Source organism: Heloderma suspectum, chromosome 10 (genome assembly GCF_057233095.1).
Source record: "Heloderma suspectum isolate Gila_16-S chromosome 10, 16-S_ref, whole genome shotgun sequence".
Lineage (NCBI taxonomy): Eukaryota > Metazoa > Chordata > Lepidosauria > Squamata > Helodermatidae > Heloderma > Heloderma suspectum.
In genome coordinates this window covers 7,518,690-7,538,374 of record NC_139467.1, presented here as the reverse complement: position 1 = coordinate 7,538,374, position 19,685 = coordinate 7,518,690, and the positions used below count along the sequence as shown (strand labels likewise).

General features: G+C 47.7%; 1 protein-coding gene across 1 annotated transcript in view; it reads left to right on the top strand.

Moving 5' to 3' along the window:
- SLC8A2 (solute carrier family 8 member A2) overlaps positions 1–4,852 on the top strand; it is a 147,449-nt gene extending 142,597 nt beyond the window's left edge. Inside the window, exon 7 of the mRNA XM_084814898.1 lies at positions 374–4,852. Coding sequence (XP_084671024.1) covers positions 374–750 — 377 coding nt within the window. The 3' untranslated portion in view covers positions 751–4,852. The remainder of the gene's footprint in view (positions 1–373) is intronic.
- Positions 4,853–19,685: the final 14,833 nt, after the last annotated feature.

The following is a 19,685-nucleotide window of genomic DNA, read 5'->3' as shown; positions in this document are numbered from 1 at the left end:
GTGGACAAAGCACTCGCTAAACAGGCCCTGTTGTGACTTCGTCACCTGATTTTCTTTCCGTTATCAGAATGCCTCCCTGTTGCTGGTCCCCTTGCTGCTCTGCCTGAGACCCCAGGGTATCAGTAATGGTGGTGGCAGTGGAGGCTGGTGCCCCGATGTCAGTGGGGCAGTGAATCCTCTCCGGGTTCCAGTCAGAACTCTAAAGGAGCTGTCCAAGGAGCTGTGCTTTAGAGTTCTGACTGGTTCTGACTGAAACCCAGAGTGGATTCACCGCCTCACTGACATCAGAGCGACCAGCCTCCACTGGGTGAGGTGGGTAATCCCACCCCAAGGGCTGCCGACTGCCCTCCTCATGGCTCTCCTCTTCCCACAGACACCTTCGCCAGCAAAGTGGCTGCCCTGCAGGATCAATGCGCAGACGCCTCCATCGGCAACGTGACGGGCAGCAACGCCGTGAACGTCTTTCTGGGCTTGGGGGTCGCGTGGTCTGTGGCAGCCATTTACTGGGCCTTCCAAGGCAAAACCTTTGAGGTGCAGACGGGCACCCTGGCCTTCTCTGTCACCCTCTTCACCATCTTCGCCTTCGTTTGCATCAGCGTCCTCATGTACCGGCGCCGGCCGCACATAGGGGGTGAGCTGGGGGGACCCCGAACTGCCAAAATCCTGACCAGTTGCCTCTTCATGGGCCTTTGGCTCCTCTACATCCTCTTCTCCGGCCTCGAGGCCTACTGCCACATCAAGGGCTTCTGAGGACCACCAACCCGAGTGCACGGTGTGGGGGGCAGGACGCCAGAGAGGAAACTGGCCACCAGAGGGCACTCTGTACAAAGAGACACTTACGTGCTCCTTTCTCTACCATTCAGAGCATCCTCCTTTTTTCTTTTAACTATCGTCCACATCGAACAAGGAATACCCTTTCTCCCCTCACCACAAGAGCAGATGCCTGCCCCTTCCCTGATCACCGATTTTTCAGGCATCTCCTGATTGTTGTTTGTTTTCCCCTCTCCCCTGCTTGCAGTTAAAGCAGGAAGTCTCCTGTCCTGCCCCCTTCTCACCCCAACGATAGCAAGGGGGTGGCTACATTCCAAAACTGGGGTCTCCTACACACAGGAACTCGGTGTGCAATCCAAGAGGGATGGAGCAGAGGATGTGTGTGCGTGTGCGTGTGTTCTCTTTTAACAACCAGTTGTCACCTGCCCTTACCAAAGGACCCTGTGACACATCTACTAAAGCATCCTCCAGTGGTTCTGCAGTTGTGCTGCAGCTAGAACCAAAGGACCAGAGGGGAGTAAGACCCCTCTTCCTCAAAGGTTATTCAGAAACACTTGCCCTCCCTCTCGTACTCTCTTTTTGAGCTGGGGGGCCTGTGGGATGGGACGAGAACCCTCTAGTGAGGTAAGCCCACGTCAGCAGGGAGTTAGTGGAGTTTTGCCATTTATTCTCCCTTTTTTACAATCTGACTTTGCCATCATCTTCTTGTGGTTTAAAAAAAAAAATGGTTTGCTGAGTTGGGGTGATGTTAAGGCCCAAGGGAAGTGAACAGCTGCCAATTGCCCAGGCTCAGTATGACAAAAAGAGAGAGAACATTTTGACCTCCGCATAAGCCCCCTCCCCCTTTTGTGATTTTGAAGGTGGGCGGACAGATGGACAAGCCAAGGCTCCTGCTGTTTGGGGTGAGGTCATGCCCATGAGTGGGGACTTCAGTTCAGACAACCACTTAACACGCTTCTGCTTCGCTCTCCTTGACAAAAGGTGTTAAAATAAGTGTATGTGTCCCTCTTTAAAGGAGGACTACAACCCCTCTCCCTTCGGATCTGCCTAGGACGTTTTTGTCCACCTTGATGAGGACTGCTTCCTCTGTAGGAAGAAAACTCTGGGATATCCTGCCTAAGAGTCGGTTCATTTCTGACCCATAGCTGGGTGACACGCTACACCAGGATGATGAGTGATTAACACATGTGGGATGGGTGGATCACATGGGAAGTTCCCACATCACCACCACCTCATCTCCCTGGGATTGGCAATGCCAATGTGGGACATTCCATGTGATCCATCCATTCCCAGGTGATTCTGTCAGTGCAGTGTGGGATCCAGTAAGGGGGAAACGGACATTTCGCCACACCAGCCAGAAATGAACTGCATCTACTCCTTTGCTGAAAATGATCCTTCTTATGGGGTAAGGTGATATCCTCTCATAGACATACAACATGAGAATGGTACAAGAACAAGGGATCCTGTCCAGAGCGAATGTTCTTTAGCTTTGGTCATCTGATTGTGCAGTCCTGTGTGTGTAGATTTTCTTTATCAAATTTCCCTCCACAGGCATCCGAATTTCTCTTTCAGGAGCAATTATTTTGTCTACATGTTTGTTAATGTCAGCTACTGGGTACACCAGCTCTCTGTTCCAGTAGATGTTTCTCAGCCTGAGGTAAGCCATTTGAGCATGGTGAACAAGCCTGCATGCCAGTGTGAGACAGAAGGGCCTTCACCCAGAAGACATTTTGAGCCACATGATAGTTAGAGAAACAGGAAGTACAGCCATCTTGACAGTGGCAACAGTATACCCTGTTCTGCTGGGGCTTGAGGCTTACAGGAGAAGCAGAAACAGTCAGGCTGAGTCTCTTCTGGGCAGGCAGGGTGATGCCCAGTCAAGGGGAGGAAAGGGAAAGGAAGGGTGGGGAGGAGAGGGGTGGGTCATGTCTGGTCAAAGCAAGGCTCTCTAAGCAAGACCATGGATACCTCCCTGTAGGGCCCCACTGGCTGAACTATGGAGAGATGTTGTCTCAGCAAGGAGCTAAAGCCATCTGAAGCCATTTAGGTTTACCAGGCCTATACTGTAGCTGGCCCCACCTCCCTGGGAGGAAGTTGCTGTGGTTTTTAAAGGGCCCTTGCCTGATCCTGTATTCATTGGGTCCTAAGATGTTGAGGAGGTGGAACGCACTGTTGGGGATTCATCTGAGTCAGAGAATGATGGTAGGTCCACATCCTCCAGCAGGGGAGGGCACAGGATCAGGTCCTCACTTGGGTGGGGCAGCCTGTGCTTCATCCTCTTCTAAGTGTTCCTTGGGGTATTCCAAGACCCTGGGTTCAGGGGTCATGACACCCTCCCCCTCCACAAGCATGCTCCCCAAAGGAGCAAGTCTGGGCTGGTTTAGATACCGTTTGTAAAACTTCCACGGAAGTTGGGGGAGGGGCATGGATATTTGTGGCTGGTTCCTATTCCTATCTTCCAGTTCATATTCTTTTCTCTTCAGAAGTAACTGGGACTACCCTTTCCTTTCTGCACCCTAGAATCTAGAATGTCCTGGACTCTAAACTCCTTTTCTCCATCCACCTGAACTAGGGGTGGAGGTGTTTGGGTTCAGATGGGATCAGTGTTAAGTGTGAAGGGAATGAGACTGATGGTAGACTGGGTGGATTTTCATAGAGGTGGGAAAGCAGGGACAGAAAGCCAAAGGACTGATGACCTGGGTCACAGGAAAAGTTTTCCAGGAATCAGCTTACCAGATGGATATGTAAGGGGGGCGGGGGAGAGAGAGAGATTATGTTTTATTTATTTTAGTTATTATTACATCTATATCCCACCTTTTTTCCTCCAGGGAACCCAAGGCAGCTTACATGATCCTCCTCCCCTCCATGTTATGCTCACAACAACCCTGTGAGGTAGGTTAGCCTGAGAGTCCATGACTGGCCCACAGTCATCCTGTGAGTATCATGACTGAATGGGGACTAGAACCCAGGTCCCTGAGCCCCACTCCAACCACTACACCACACTTGTGGAGAATCAGACATGTTCCCCCAAGTGTAAGGGCTGGCCTTCTTGGGGTATTTTTTTGTTGGTGTACCTCTACATTCTTGGCTTGGTCTAACAAGTCCTTGAAGTCTTTTTGTACTGCATGTATTTCTTCCAAAAAGTGGCCCATTGCGGGTACAGCCCTTTGTGACTGGTGAAGTAGCAAAGATGGAAGCTATAGTCTGCAGAGGAAGGTGTGTAATGGGTGGAAGCATGAAGTGAATTGTAGGCATACTCACTGAGGGTTAGCAGCATGGCCCAGTTGTCCTGCTGGTCAACTTCACAGCAGTGAAGGTACTGCTCCCAGGTTTGAGTTGTGCAGTCCATCGTCTGTGGATGATGAACAAAAGAAAGCTTGCCCCCGCTTTTAACAACTGTAATAGCACCTTCCAGAATCAAACTGGGGCCCTCAGTCAAAAATGAGTTTGTCAGGGAGACCATGTAGTTGAAAGGTATTATACAGATAGCCATGCAGTTTTGCCTGTCATAGGAGTGCCCACACAGGGGACAAAGGGGGCCATTTCTGTGAAAGCATCCACTGCCTCTAAAACTGTAGTATAACTGGGATGGCAATAGTCCCATAACATAGTCCAGGGTCACAGTTTTCCAGGGCCTATCGGGTGCAGGCAGGGGTGGCAAGAGACCTTCTGGTTTCCCAGATGATCTTTTGCACCTGTCTCAGGTGCAAGCCTCACCTGTGGTGATGTCGCATCCTACCTCTAATTGCCCCTGGGGCCACAGGAAAACTCTGTCTACTTGGTGAAGTGCTCTATAGAGTCCGAGCAGGCGTTCTGCACCATGCCAAAAACATTGGACTTGAAGGTGAGCTACATCAGCGAAGACATGGAGGTGGGAGTGCAAAGGGCCATTGCACTCAAGATTTCAGGCGCGGCGGGGGGGGGGGGCGCTTTTCCTTGGCCAGAATAAAGATCTGTGCTTGGGTATATGGGTCCTTTTGCTGTTGTTGGCACATAAATGTTACCAGATCGGGAGTCCTCGATGGTAGCAGCAAAGTTCCTGGGATGCAAGAGGACAGCATGCGTGACTGTTCAGATCAATTACCAGAATCTCAGATTTCTGCAAGTACTCCAGCTTTTGGGAAAGGGCATTGGTTTGGCAATTTTGAGCATGCAGAACTTACACGATACAGACAGTAAACTGGACATAAAGCAAGGATCACTGGATTTGACACTGATTCAGTTTCTTGGCTGTCTGAAGATGTTTTTCAAAAATAGCCACGCCACTGACAGATGGATTTCTGGCTGGAGCCCTGAAAGTGTATCTGACACCTTGAACAACAATTCACTACAACCGCTTTCAGGGAAATAGGCAGGATATAAGCTTAAAAAAAAAATAATGATGTTTGAGGTTCTGGTCATCAGTCCAAACAGTCATGGGATGTTGGGCACCTTCCAAGTCTTAAAGGTCACCTTGATCAACAACAGCTCCTTCTTGCAGATTTCATAGTTGGGTTCTGCAGGGTTTAATTTCCATGAAATGGAAATGCAGAGGTGGGAACCTATGTGCCCTGTTCTAGTCAATTCAACAGATAGATTTATTTATTTATTTATTTACATTTACTTACATTTATGGCCTGCCCTTCACCTTACAGTCCCAGGGCAGGGTGCATATATACTGACAAAACAAAACCACCAGCAGCAGCTCTCTTCAAATAACTCAAAAGCTTCATCCACTTCCAAAAGCCATGGCAAAGAGGTGCACCTTGACTTGCCAGTGAAAAGCAGACAATGAACATGTCAGACTCACCTCAGAGAGGAGGTGATTTCACAACCTTGGGGCCACCACAGAGAAGGCCCTGTCACATGTTGCCACCCCATAACCTCCAAGGATAACAGTATTGATAACAGGGCCTCCCCTGCTGATTGTAACACTGAGGGTGGACAATGGCTTTGATGCCTACATTGAAAACTGCAGTCTCAGCAATGAATGGGTTCTTTAGGCAAGGGTAAAGGAACTGTGCTGAATTGCTGCTTAAGGTGGACAGATGCACTGAGCTTCAGGACTTCACCCAACTACCGATTGGATTCACAGTATGTCCATCTGTCAGTGGAGTGGCTATTTTTGAAAAGTAGGAAATAAAATTCCAGTAATAGTTTGCAAAGCCAAAGAGGGAGTGGGTGTCCTTTATGGTCCTGTGGGAGTACCAGTCCAGCACAGCCCCGACCAGGTGAGAGTCCATCCGTCTGCTGGGGGCAGGGTGATAATATGCTCCAAGGACTCAACTTGCATCAAGTCTAAATGACCCTTCTCTGGTTTCGCGTACAAGTGTTTTTTTCCAGAGCTGCTGAAGGAAAAAGCAAACGGGCTGAACATGGAAGCCAGGGGCGGGGGGGGGGGGGCTGGAGTGGATCAAAATGTCAGCAAGATGCATGCTGACAAAGCAATCTAATACATTTTGGGAAGACACAATTGATTAAATGCAGAGCCCAAATGGCACCAAGTATTCCAAGTGGGCATGCTTCATTTGGAACATCCCCTTCGTCGAAAACTTCATGCAAACTAGGTTGTGTGCCCAATGGAGATTGATTTTGGTGTGTATCTGGGGGGTCTCTAATGCAGCGCCCATGGGCACCAATATGCCCAGTAATGTGGCACCCATGGGCACCGATATGGTTAGTGCTGCCAGGCTTCCCGCCCATCCTGATTTTTATTTTATTTCTTAAGGGTTTTTTCCCCCTTAAAAAATTGCACTAGGATGCTGGAATGCTGCAAAGTGAAATGCTGCCATGCAGAACCATCATTGCTCAAGTCCAAAATAGTGTTTTTGTTTTCGGGAGCTCAGATCTCGCCTCTGCCTTGTACTTAGGTTCTTGGGCAAGTTACTTTTCTTTCAATCTGAAATGAATGTTTTGCAACTGGTGACACCCACCACTACAGCCCTTTTGTGAAAGGGCAACCTCCCCTTGGCAGCCATTTTGTGAGAGCACCCATGAAACCCTTTCAACATTCCGAATGCACCCACCAACCCAAAAAGGTTGGGGACCCCTGGTGCCTATATCTGTAGTTCATAGCAGGTGAGATGACTCTGAAATGAGGGGCAACAGCTGGCATGGCTTCCAAATCCTGATTTTATTCAGTGCATGGCAATTGTTGCATAGACAGTTTCTTTTTCACAAACAAGGCAGGTGCCTCAGCAAGAGACCCAGAGGGGCAAAGAAGCCCTCACTCCAAGCTCTTTTCCAGGAAATCTCTGAGAGCATGCAGTTTTGGTTCTGGCAGTTTTGGTAGAGTCAGCCTACCGGAATACTAGTTTCATCTATCTATCTATCTATCTATCTATCTATCTATCTATCTATCTATCTATCTATTATTTGTGGCATTTATATACTGCAGAATATAATAACAAAAAATCAGCAGTTCACAATATTAAAATACAGCATTAAAAACATAACAATAAAAGACAACATTCAGAACACTTCCAACTAAAAATCAAGGAGCAGTAAAATGGAGCGGCATAATTAATTTACTTACAGCCCAGGGAAAGCCTGGGTGAGCGAGTATGTTTTCAGGGGGCGTTTGAAAGATGTCACGTTTTCTGCCTCCCGAACTACACGAGGGAGGGTTTTCCAGAGGGTCGGTGCCACTGCAGAGAAGGCCAGCCATCTGCGTATTTCACGGTGGCATTCTGTTTGTTTCGGAATGACCAGCAAGGCCTCCTCTGCTGATCTTAAAGGTCGCCTGGGTATGAGAATGATGGCGCAACCATAAGGCCAACGGGGTGGTTGCTTGTTAGCTTCCACTGGACTACACACTTCTCCGAGTGTATTTAGATGGGAGCTGGGGTTTGGGGGTCAAGGGACAATGTGGCTACCATTGTCCCCTCATTTTTTGTCCCTTCCGTTGTCCCCATTGTTTTGTCCCCCCATTTTGTCCCCCCTCCCCAACCACCAATCATTTGGTGGTTTCCTGGGTTTTGTGCAGTATTCCCCCCCGTTCTTCCCCTGTTTTGTCCGCCCATTGTTCCTCCTATTGTCCCCTTGCCCCCCATTTTGTCTCCCCTCTCCCCAACCACCAATCATTTGGAGGTTTCCTGGCTTTTGTGCAGTTGTTCCCCCTATTTTTCCCCTGTTGTCCCCCCCATTTTGTCCCCCCTCTCCCCAACCACCAATCATTTGGTGGTTTCCTGGCTTTTGTGCAGTCCCCCCCCGTTGTCCCCCCCTCATTTTATTTCCTCACCCATCCTAAAAGGTTGAAATGCCTCCCCCAAGGCTGAGTTATGCTGGTATTTTGGCCCCACCCTTTTTGCCTTCAGCCTCACCCACCCCTGGAACACCAGCCCCACCCCCACCAAGACCTTCTCCGCAATGGAATTTGGCCCTTGGGCTGAAAGAGGCTTGGTGCTCCTGGACTAAGATATCACCTTTGGTGACTGCTACTTACCCAGAGCCATCAATGCACATGGTGCTTTACAGTGTGACATGGCAGAAAGAGAGAGGTCCCTGCCCACAAGGGGCTTCCAGTCCAGACTTTGACAACGGGAGGAAGAGAGGAGAAGGAGAAGGAATGAGTGAGGCAGCGAGTGACAAGGGTTGCAGGATCTGCTTCTTCTGGGGACAAGGGCTAAGGGGTTGAGGCAAAGTCTCTGCAGAGAGCAGGAAGGGTTTTCACCCTCCCTTCACAGGTAAGACCAGAAGCCTCCATCTCACCTCTGCTACTTTGACAGATGAATACTGTTCTGCCCTGGCGGCCCACTTTGACCTGCCTGGGAAAGCGGGGAGGGCAGCAAAATGGCCTATTTTCACGACTCTGCACCCAGATGTTTTTGAAGTGAGGAGGGGGGAGCTGAAGAAAGCCCTGGGGTGTCGAATAGGTCACTCTCTCAGATGCACCTGCCACTAGTGTGCGTACAGCTGGGCCTCTTGCTCACTGCAGCCATCGTAGGAGGTCCAGGAGCCTGCTGCTTAGTCCCTATTTCAGTACTCTCAGCTGGGCCAAATGTCCCATTCGTTGAATAGTTGGGCCGAAGCCACATAGGGCGTTCTGTCATTCCTGCCCTTTCTGCTCACTACCCAAGGCTAACATGGCAGATTCTTGCCTGTCCACATCTTGGATGCAACCCCACCTCTTGGGAAGCCCTCTTCCACACTTTCCAAGCATGGAGTGGAGTTGCATCCAAGTGGCAGGGGTGTGCCATCTTGCAGCTGAGCGTTGGTGGGTTTTTTGTGTTTTTTTTAAAGAACTTTTGTCCAACTTCCCCACTGACTTTCTTAAGGAACAGAAAATATGGGAACAATTTTCTAACGCATTGTGGGGGGGGGGGTATGTGGGAATGCTAACCAGTCAGTGGGTTGGAATCAAATGTGGTGTTTTTAACTATCTGGTTTTCTTCCTCTTTTGGCATAGAATGGAAGAGGACTTTCAAACTAAGAGACTTTGTAGCTTCTTTCTGCTTAGCAGGGCAGGGGCAAAAAAAGAAGAAAAAATCTTTACCCAGCTACTGTCTCTTTTCTTCTTTTCTAGTTCTCTCTGGCTCAGATGTTTTTATTTTTTAAAACCCTCGGTTGCATCGTCTCTCTCTCTCTCCCTCCCCCCCTCTCTTTGTGTGTATGTGTGCGTGTACAGGTTGCCATAAGATATTGAATTCCGCCTGTTCTTCATTTTGCACACAACAACAACAAATTACCTTGTTTAGCAAAGCTTGCATGATACCCTCTGGAGGAAAATGAACAACTTTATGAATACATTTTATTTTGAAGGAAAAAACAAAACCCAGACCCTCAGTGAGTGTGGTTATTTCCAAGACAAACTTCTCTTTGATTTTTTAGATTTGCATCTTTGGGGGTGGCATCCTCAGGAGTGTATAATTAGATCATTGGAAATGGGAATTCATGTATGTTAAATAATGCACATTCAAAATAACCAACTGCCTAAAATGTAACTCAGAGCAGGAAGGGAATCAATGGTTAAAAAGCCAACAGGGAGCTGAGGTGGCAGAGGAGTAATTGCTGCAACTAAATTTGGAGGTTCTCTGGTGAAATAGAGACATTCTGCGGGATCTCAAAAAGAAGTTGTGATAACACGGGTGAGATTTCCAAGCAGGGATTCTGCATGTCCCTTGATACACGTCACAAGTTAGCCTGAAGCAACATTTGAAGTTAAATGTGGAGTTTCTTCATTAGGCAGAAACACTGGAGGAATTTTGAGGATAGCCAAAGGAGGAGGGGTAATTCCAGCAACATTTCTGAATATGGCTGATCTTATTTAATTCAGTAATAACATCCCTCAAGTGGATGGAGGAACAGAAAGGAAGATGGAGTTGCTCAGATCTGCAAATTCTCAACCTTCTTGTTCATGTTGTCAGAGATCTCTTCCATGCTTAAACCTGAAATGAAACCTTGGTTCATCGTTTCTTTTGGCTTCTGATCCACAGTGATTCTAAGCAGAGATGTTGGAAAAATCCCCAGAGGATTCAAATGAGTGGATTTCTATGATCTGGCTTGCAGATTCCACAGTGTACCAGCTTTTTCTGAGTCACACGGATTCTGCGGACTTCCAAACCGTTTTTTTTTCCCACTTGGGGGTGGGGGGAGAGATTGGTGCAAATTTGCACTTGCGCTAAAGGCACATTAGCGTTAATTTGCACTTGTACTAATGTGCACTTATGCTAATGCTCATTAGTGCAAGTGGAACAAAATTCTAGCACACCCTCTCTCCCAGATCTGATTCTGTCAATGAGCAGATGATGGAACAAAAATCCCTGACAATACGAAAACACAGACAGAACATAAGTACACCACAAACAAAGTGGGAATTATATTTCTAAGGCAGCTTTCCTGGCTGGGAATGATGAATGATGACAACAGTGGTAGAGTGTCCATTTATGCATTGTCAAAAAAGAGGAAATGCATCACCAAAACAGAGGACATCAGTTTGCATTAAATTTGCACTTGCTAATTTATACGGTAGAGAATCAATTTTAGAAATAATTACTATAAATTGAATAGAAATACAGTACATCACACCATAGTGGGGAAGACTGTGACGAGGTAACCTGCAGGCACACCAGTCCAGGTGGTAAGTGTCCATGGGCAAACTCAAGGCCTCTGCTCTCCTTTCTTGCAGTTATCTAAAGCAGACTTGGACTAGAAAAGCTCTTCAGACAGAGGATGCTTTCAAATCAAGGACTGCCCTCTGTAAAGTAGGATAGTATTCTTTGAGCGAAGCCATGACATTTAAAGCTGTAAAAACTCTGCACAGGTTTGTAATGCTTAAAAGTAATAAATGTACACGCAAACACGAAGGGTGCTGACCACAAGGTGGCAGGATAAGCCCAGGACTATTTTTTATAATGTTATTTATTTATTTATTCATTCATTCATTTACAATATTTATGTACCGCTCCACATCAAAAGATTTTGGAGAGGTGAGCAGCAAAGATAAAATAATAAAACACCATATTAAAACAGTTAAAACGTTTTTTAAAAGACAAGTTCCAATAAGGCTGATTTTAATACATACAAAACTGTATTTTATTCTTAGGACTTCATTAGTGGGCAAGAAAGATACCAGTAGAGCCCCTGAGCACAGCCGGGGCATTGCATTTCAACAATGAGCTGGCAGAAGAATAAGCATAGTGATTCCACACAAGCACGTAATTCTTATTATCCAGCAATGACCTTGCCCATGGCCAAGATTGTCCTATAATGTTTACTCATGAGTAAGTCCTGTTCAGCAAAGGTTCCCAGCAATTTTAATTAAAAGTTTCCTCCGTGTAAGTTCAGCCCGTTTTTTGGCTTTCTGATGGGGGATTAGTGACGAATAGCCTCTTAATTCATACCCTCTCTTAATTGCCCCAGACAGTTTCTGTTTCCAGTGTCCTATGATGGTTTTTCTTTTCATTAAAAAAGAAGCAAAACAGCACTATTTTGCCATTTTTAATATATGAAAACTAAATAATAATGAGAAGAAGCTAGGAATTAAAGCCCCCCACCCCATCCCTGCCCTTGCCCCCCTCTGAAATGGAAACTGACATGGGGCAATAATCCTTCACCTGCACTCATTAAGAACCAATATAAAACAGGCTGGGCCTACAATAAGAGGCAAAGGCACCCTTAGAAGTCATGCTAGGCAGGGTTGTGTTGCAATTGCATTTTATTACCAACAAATTGGGTCTGAAAAAGCACAACAGGACAACACAAAACACAGTGGACTGCAACAACTTGACAAAGGTCTTGATGGCTGGAAAAAACCGAATGAGCAAAGGGTGATGGCTCCGGAGAAAAGGGTGAATGTGGAAGCAACCTGTCAAGCTACTGAGTGATAGCGTGTCCTAGGGTTGGGGGGCGGTGTGGAAGGGCCTTGCAGTGGGGCAGGGGTGCTGAACCCCTGGCCTACAGACTTGATCTGGCCTGCCAAGCTTCCCACTCCAGCCCACATAGCCATGGGTTCCTCCAGGGATAGGTGCTTGGCCTCCATGAGAACGTAAGAACACAAGAAAAGCCAAGCAGGATCAGACCAAGGGGCCATCTAGTCCAGCACTCTGTTCGCACAGTGGCCAACCAGCTGCCCACGGGAAACCCACAACCAGGACACGAGTGCAACAGCACCCTCCCGCCCAGGTTCTCCAGCGACTGGTGTACATATGCATACTGCCTCTGATACTGGAGGTAGCAAATAGCCATGAGGACTAGCAGCCTTTGAGAGCCTTAGTTTCCATGAATTTGTCCAATCCCCTTTGAAAGCCATCCAGATTTAAAGGGGGGTTAATTCGGATGGCCTTAAGCCCAGCCCTCTGGAGTAATCCCTCCCGTTATCTCTGATCAGAGGTTGGAGATAACAACAGAGGTTTCCCTGCATGTTGCTCTGGGGAGGTGGGGAAAAGAGAAATCTCCTTCTACTGCTTCTTTTTCTAAATTGGGTTTCAGTCCAAACCAGTCAGAACTCTACAGGAGCTACCCACGGTGTGGATGCTGGGAATGGTGGCAGTTGTAGTCCAATACATCTGCAGAGAGGCAGGTTGAGAAAGACTACCTTAATGGCAGCCTACAAAAAACAAACAGCAAAAGAACCCCAACAACCTTGGAATGTGGAGGTAGCATTGGGGGGCTGGAGTGAGGTATTTGACTAAGGCACATTAAATAACTAATTTCAAGTGAGGTCATTGAACTAAGGCACAAATTTGGATTGGTGAATACAAGGAAGGACCCAAATGCACAGGCTTGTTAACAATCATTGCAGAATGTCTGTGCAAAAAGCCCTGGGTAATGAGTCCTGCCCCATGGCAAATAAACCCAGATGTCTCGGAAGACCAAACACAATGATGGCTGACATCAAGACCAGCAGCCTGACAGCCAGAAATTCAACAGGTGAAACTTTTCCTGGCAGAACATTCTGGGATCTTTCAGAAAGCGGTGAGGCCTCATGGTACGCTCATGTCCTGCTTGTGGGTTTCCCGTGGGCAGTGGCCCACTGCATGAACAGAATGCTGGGCTAGACAGACCTTTCTCTGGTCCAGCATGGGTTTTCTCATGTCCTTATGTTGGGGGTGGTGGTTTGATGTGCCATGTTCATTATCAAGCTGTCTCTGTTCCAATACTGATCTCCAGGTGAAATAAACTCAAGAGAGAGCTCACAGCACATGAATATAAGACGAGCCCCGCTGGATCAGGCCAGGGGTCCATCGAATTCGGCATTCTGTTCTCACAGTAGGCAACCAGATGCCTGTGAGAAGCCCACAAGCAGGACACGAGTGCAACAGCACCCTCCCGCCCAGGTTCCCCCTAGCAACTGGTATCCCGATGGATGCTGCCTCTGATCCTGGAGGTAGTATATGGCCATTCAGAGACAAGTAGCCATGGATACCTCCATCCCTCATGTATCTATCCAAACCCCTTTTAATAAGAACATTAGATGCAGTGCCTCTCTCAGCTATGGGGCTGGGGGGCAGGGAGCCCAGCTTCACAACTGGAATGCCAGACATGCATATCGACGTAAAGAATCCTGACTCGGCATTTGGTCTTCTCCCCATATTTTACAAAACCTGCCCTTTATTTTATTTTTTTAAGTGCCATGTGTATATTTATCCTTATCAGTTAAAAAGAAACAAAAAGAAACTTTGTTTAAAAGTACAGAAGTGTTTGGTGGGAGGGGATGCCTTGGTTAAGTTACAGCTACTAGCCAATCAGTGCTCTGTGCATCCAGCTGTTGCTGCAAATTTGCACAATCTTTTTGCCACCCCAGCATTCGACCCTGGAGAGGGACAGACACCTTTGAATGGAATCCAGAAAGAACGCTTTCAGCTTGGCCACACCGCTCTGTATGGGGGATATTTCTCTTCTCCCTCTCTTACCAATCCCTGTCTCCCCAGGAGCTGATCCAGTTTTTTAAGTTCAGTGGGGGTGGGTGGGGGGTGATCTAGACCAGCTTGCCTCCACCTGATGCCTCCCAGATGTGTCAGGCTACAACTCTCATCATCCCGAGCCAGTGTGGCCAAGCTGGCTGGGAATGACTTCAGATGCAGTCCAACACATCTGGAGCACACCAGGTTGGGGAAAGCAGATGTAGAGGCACATCTTCTCCTTGATGAGAAAAGCTGCACCTTTTGAATTGCTGGCTGTCAGGATGGAAGCTATTAAAGCACCAAAGTCCTGCCATCCCAGATGTCCTCAACTGCCCCAACCTGGAGAAACTGGAGTCTTCAACTACATGAAGTAAAATTCCAGCCACAAGGTGGCGCTATTGCCCCAATGTTTGCATTGGCTTGCCTTGCTCAGCTGCTGGTTTATATATAGATATAGGTAGATATAGATATATAAACACACACACACAGAAACACACACACACACATCCTTGTCCTCAGGTGAGATGTTTAATATTTCACAATCACAGTGGGTGCAGGCACAGACAGAGAGCAAGGGGAATCCAGTTTCTTTGGGTGCAACAATAAAAGGACATGAGAATTAACCATTTTAGGTGTGTCCGATGAGACGGAATATGAGGTGGCGGCTCGTACAGGGAACGCAAAGAGCCCATACGAGGAAGGAGGCAGGGAATGTAAGAAGAGCCCTGCTGGGTCACACCAGGCGCCCATCTCGGCCAGCGCCCCGTTTCCAGTCATGACTGGAAGGAGATGGGTGGGGGGCGGGGCACACTAGAGAGGGAGACAAGGGCGTAGGGACAAGAGCAGTGGAGGCGGGTGGCTCTGATGTCAGCCGAGCAGTGGATCCACTCCAGGTTTCAGTCAGAACCAGTCAGAACTCAGCTCCTTTAGAGTTCTGACTGGCTCTGACTGAAACCCGGAGCGGATTCACCGCCCCACTGACATCAGAGCCGCCCACCTCCACTGGGTGAGAGTGCAGTGAAGGAAAAGGATTGTTGATCAACTAGAATAAAACCAGGCTGGTTTCCTCTTGTGCCTTAACAACAGCTTGAGGTGCAGATATCATAGAATCATAGAATAGTAGGGCTGGAAGGGGCCTACAAGGCCAAGTCCAACCCCCTGCTCAATGCAGGAATCCAAGTCAGAGCATCCCTGACAGATGGCTGTCCAGCCTCGTCTTGAAGGCCTCCAGTGTGGGAGAGCCCACCGCCTCCCGAGGTCATTGGTTCCACTGTCATATTGTTCCAGCAGTCAGGACGTTTTCCTGATGTTCAGCGGGAATCTGGCTTCCTGTACCTTGAGTCCATGATTCCGTGTCCTGCACTCTGGGATGATGGAGAAGAGATCATGGCCTTTTTCTCTGTGAAGCCAGCCCCGGCTCCAGCTTTCTGAGGGCCCTCGGGCAAGACGCCCTCCGTGGGCCCCCTCCGCCCTCCGCGAGTCTCCCTTCTCGCCACCATGGTCACTGCCTGCTCCTCTTTCTCACGCTGGCTTGGCAGGCAGAGAGCCAGGGAGCAAGCAGGCCGTGGCCACTGCTCTCCCACCTCCTCACCAGCCCCACAAGGTAGGCCAGAACAAGAGGCAGGAGAATAGGCAGGTGGCAAAGCTGAAGGGCAGGCACATGTCCAGGGGGCTCTTGTCAGCGGGCCGCTGCTGGGGCGTGGGCCCTCGGCAGGCCTGCCTTGAATGCCAGCCTCACGGGAACCCTTTGGCAGTGTCTTGATAGAATGTTATCATCTGCTACTGATTGCACATGAAGCAGCTACGGTGGCCAATTGAAAAGTTGGCATCCTGAGGGTTGAGATCTATGGGAGAGGCCCTTCTCTTGGTCCCGCCACTATCAGAGGCACACTGGACAGGAACACAGGAGACAAGGCCTTCTCGGTGGCTGCTCCCACGCTTCTGAACTCCCTGCCAAAGGAGGCCAGACTAGCTTCATCTCTGTTATCCAGTAGGCAAAGGCATTTTTATCCAGGCAGGCTTTTGGCATCTTTTGGCTTTTTGCCGCCAAATTAGATTTTTAATCTCGTGGGTGCCGTTATTTCTTTGATGTGCTTTTATTGGTCTTTAATTTTTATTTGTGTTTTGTTGGATGTGTTTTTAACTGTTAATGTTTTCATTATAACCTTTGTTCTTTTTCCCTGTATTTTGTCGCTAGCCACCTCAAAAACTATTTTAGTGGAAAGGTAGGATATACCTTTGATGAATAAAAGGATAATTACATAAAGCCTAACCGGCTGATTTTCACATATCAAATCTCTGCTAAGAACACAGGAACAGGCCAAGTGGGTTTTGTCTGCCTGTTGGCAATCCTAGTTGAAAAAAGGACCACCTACCAGAAATCCCCTCTTCTACCCAACAATTAACAGTACATGATTCCTGCTTTGCATCTGGTCACCCTACGTTTGCACCCTTGTTACTACCTCTTCGTTCTGCCGTCGTACATTGGATACCTACCTTGTTCCTTGTATACAGGCGCAGGGAATTAACTGTGCCTTTAAGTTGGGGGTGGGGAACCTCAGGTCTGGGGGCTAAATCTGTCTCTCCTGGGGTCCCAATCAGGCCCTTCAGGGTTCCTCAGATGGCCATGCCCCTTTGCCCCAGCCCCACCCGCTTTTCCCCATCCACCAATCATTTGGTGGTTTCCCAGCCTTTGTGCAGGTTAGTATTTCCCCATTCTAAAAGTGTTGAAACGCCTCTCCTAGGGTTAGCGACTGGCCGTAAGAGCTGTAAATTACAATAGGCTGGCATTTTTGTATTTTTGGCCCCACCCCTTTTGCCTTTGGTCATGCCCCTTTGCTTTTGGGCCACACCCCCTTTGCTTCCAGCCCCTCCCACCACTGGGACATGGCCCCAAAGAGCTTCTCCAAAATGGCATGTGGCCCATTTGGCTAAAAGAGGTTCCCCACCCCTGCTCTAAGCACCACTCTCACCCTGCTCTCCTTTGACTAGCAGAAACCCTGCTGCAGGCCCATGTTAGGAACCTTGCCATGGAGCTCTATATGACCTTGTAAATAAATAGATTAGTGGAGTTAGTGGAGTAGACTGACTTGCTTTCAACAGTCAAGATTCAATTCATCACACCATCTGCAACTGCCTGTGCTAGTCAGGGCGTGTGATTGGGTGTCATTTGAAGGACTGAGTAAGGAGTGGCACTACAAGGACACCTGCTGACCAGAAATATCGCCGGGCCTTGTGATCTGCAGAAATGGAAAAATGGCACTTTTTCAAGGCTAGGAGATTAGATTTGTTGCCTGTGTTAACCACACAGGAACAGGGGCCGGATTAAAAGTTGGCAGCCCTAATGGGAAGCCAGCCCCTCTCCTCTCCCACCGCCCCACATTTCCAAGGAGTTCTAGGGTCAGCTCAACCTTGTGAAAGTCTGGGGTGGACATTAAGGCGTCACCAAAAAAGAGGACACAGATCTGAGTAACATTGGCATGTGCTGATGTGTACGGATAGATGCAAACTTAGAAATAATCATTATCATGTACATAGAAGTACAGCACTCCTCACCATAGTGACCAGGTGAGCGGTGTCCCTGCTGCTCAGTCTGTTGCTGTCCAGGGGCTAACTGCGGATGGGCAACTCCAAGGCCCCTGCTGCTCCCACTTCTAATTATGGTTCTTGATCTTTAAAGACTTGGAGGCCTTCCAATAGAGGACCGTCCTCTGTACAGCAGGACACATGGCCGCCCCATCAAAGCTACCGTCTCCTCCCCATCTAATTCCCCGTCCTTCCCACTCCCAAATGTTGTATGTTAAGGGGAAGAAGGAATGAGCTTCCCAGAGAGGCTTGCCTGTTGCCTACATTGTGCTCTTTTCAGCACCAGGTGAAGACCTTCTTATCTCCCGGGGCGTTTCAGTCTTTCCGTTTCTGTTGTTTTAAATTCCGTTGCTGCATTTTCAGTCTTTGCACTGCCTCTAGGTTTTATTTTGGCTTTTAATTTTTATTTCATACTGTTGTTTTAAACTTTTATATTGTACTTTATCATCTTGTATTTTATGGTTTTAATCGTTGTGAACTGCCCAGAGAGCTTCAGCTATTGGGAAGTATAGAAATGAAATGAAATGAAATAAAATGAAAGAATGAATGAATGAATAAATAAATAAATAAATAAATAAATAAACTGGATGGGTCCCCGGTTGATAACTGGCTGGCAAAATGGCACTTCTCAGGGGAAACAAAACTCCTGTCAGTTGCGACCCCAAACAATCTGTCCAGCAAAAGAAGGTTAGAGTCCAAAATATATTATCTGAATGCTACCTAGTTCCTGGACAATTCCAGGAATTGCCGAAATATCTTATCTAGATATGATCTAAGGGAATCTCTACACCAGCCTTAAAATCCTGCATTTAAAACAGGGCTTTCTGCTTATGTTTTAAATGCAAGATCACGACTCCCTCTTTCCCCCCTCCCCTCCCCCTTCCCCCTCCTTCTCCCCATATCTGAGTCTTCCATTCTCTTTCACTGATCTCGCTCCACTTCTTGCCACTTCACTCTTTTCACGGAGGGAACTGAAGTGGAACACAACGGGGTAATTTGAGAGCTCATTATCTGCGATCTATTTAAAAACAGAACGAAGGACATTTAGTGCAGGAGATGCCTGGGATGATCACAGTATCATGTAAAGAGCCTGCAAACTTCCGTGAAGGAGCAATCTCAATTGCAGGATAAAAGCCTGGTGTGAAGGAGCCCTAAATGTTGCCACTACTTAAGATATTAATTAATAACTAGGCAACAACATAAGTTGTTTTGATTCGCTATTGTTTGTGTTACTAAATAGTGACCTTACTGAACCTTCTTTGGTTTGACTTTTCCAGGGAGGGAGTTCAGGTACAGGCTGTTGGTTGCTGACCACCAGTATAAAGACCACATCTGTGCCATAATCTATACAGGAGTTGGACCATGTAACAACCTGGCCCAACTTGGACACTTGGACACTCCACATGATGGGACATGTTGAACTACATATCCCATCATTCCCAGCTGGTATAGTATCACCTTCCCACTTTCCTGCCATGCACTCATTTCAGGGGGTTTCCCCTGCACGTTAACATAGGAGTCTATTTATCATTCCCTCCCACCCACCCACCCCCACCGCTGCTGCTGCCACTGCCACCCCAGAACTTTCTTGTTTTTATTATTTAATTTTGTGCTGTTGAAAAATGTGCTGCAATCAAGTTTGGTATTCAGTCTAAAAGAGGTGACATAACAATTCTACTTTCCTCCCACCCCAAGATCTAGATAAAGAATGGATTTGAGACTTGACAGATTTGAAGAGAGAATATTTATGACTTCCCAGCGATTGTACATGATTTCAACAAAGCAGGAGTTTATTCCAAGGGTGGATATATTGCGTGTGTCTGTGTGTAGTTTTAATCCAGTCTGCAGGCAGTTGGCATGAGGCAAAACTACAGAGAGATGCTTGCCCACTTGGTTGCCAACCAAGGCTGCTAAGACTCCAGAACTTCCACCTCCCCATGGTGCCATTTTCCCCATCGGTCCCACTCCCATATTTTTAACATCTGACACATTTAGAGCACATTTATG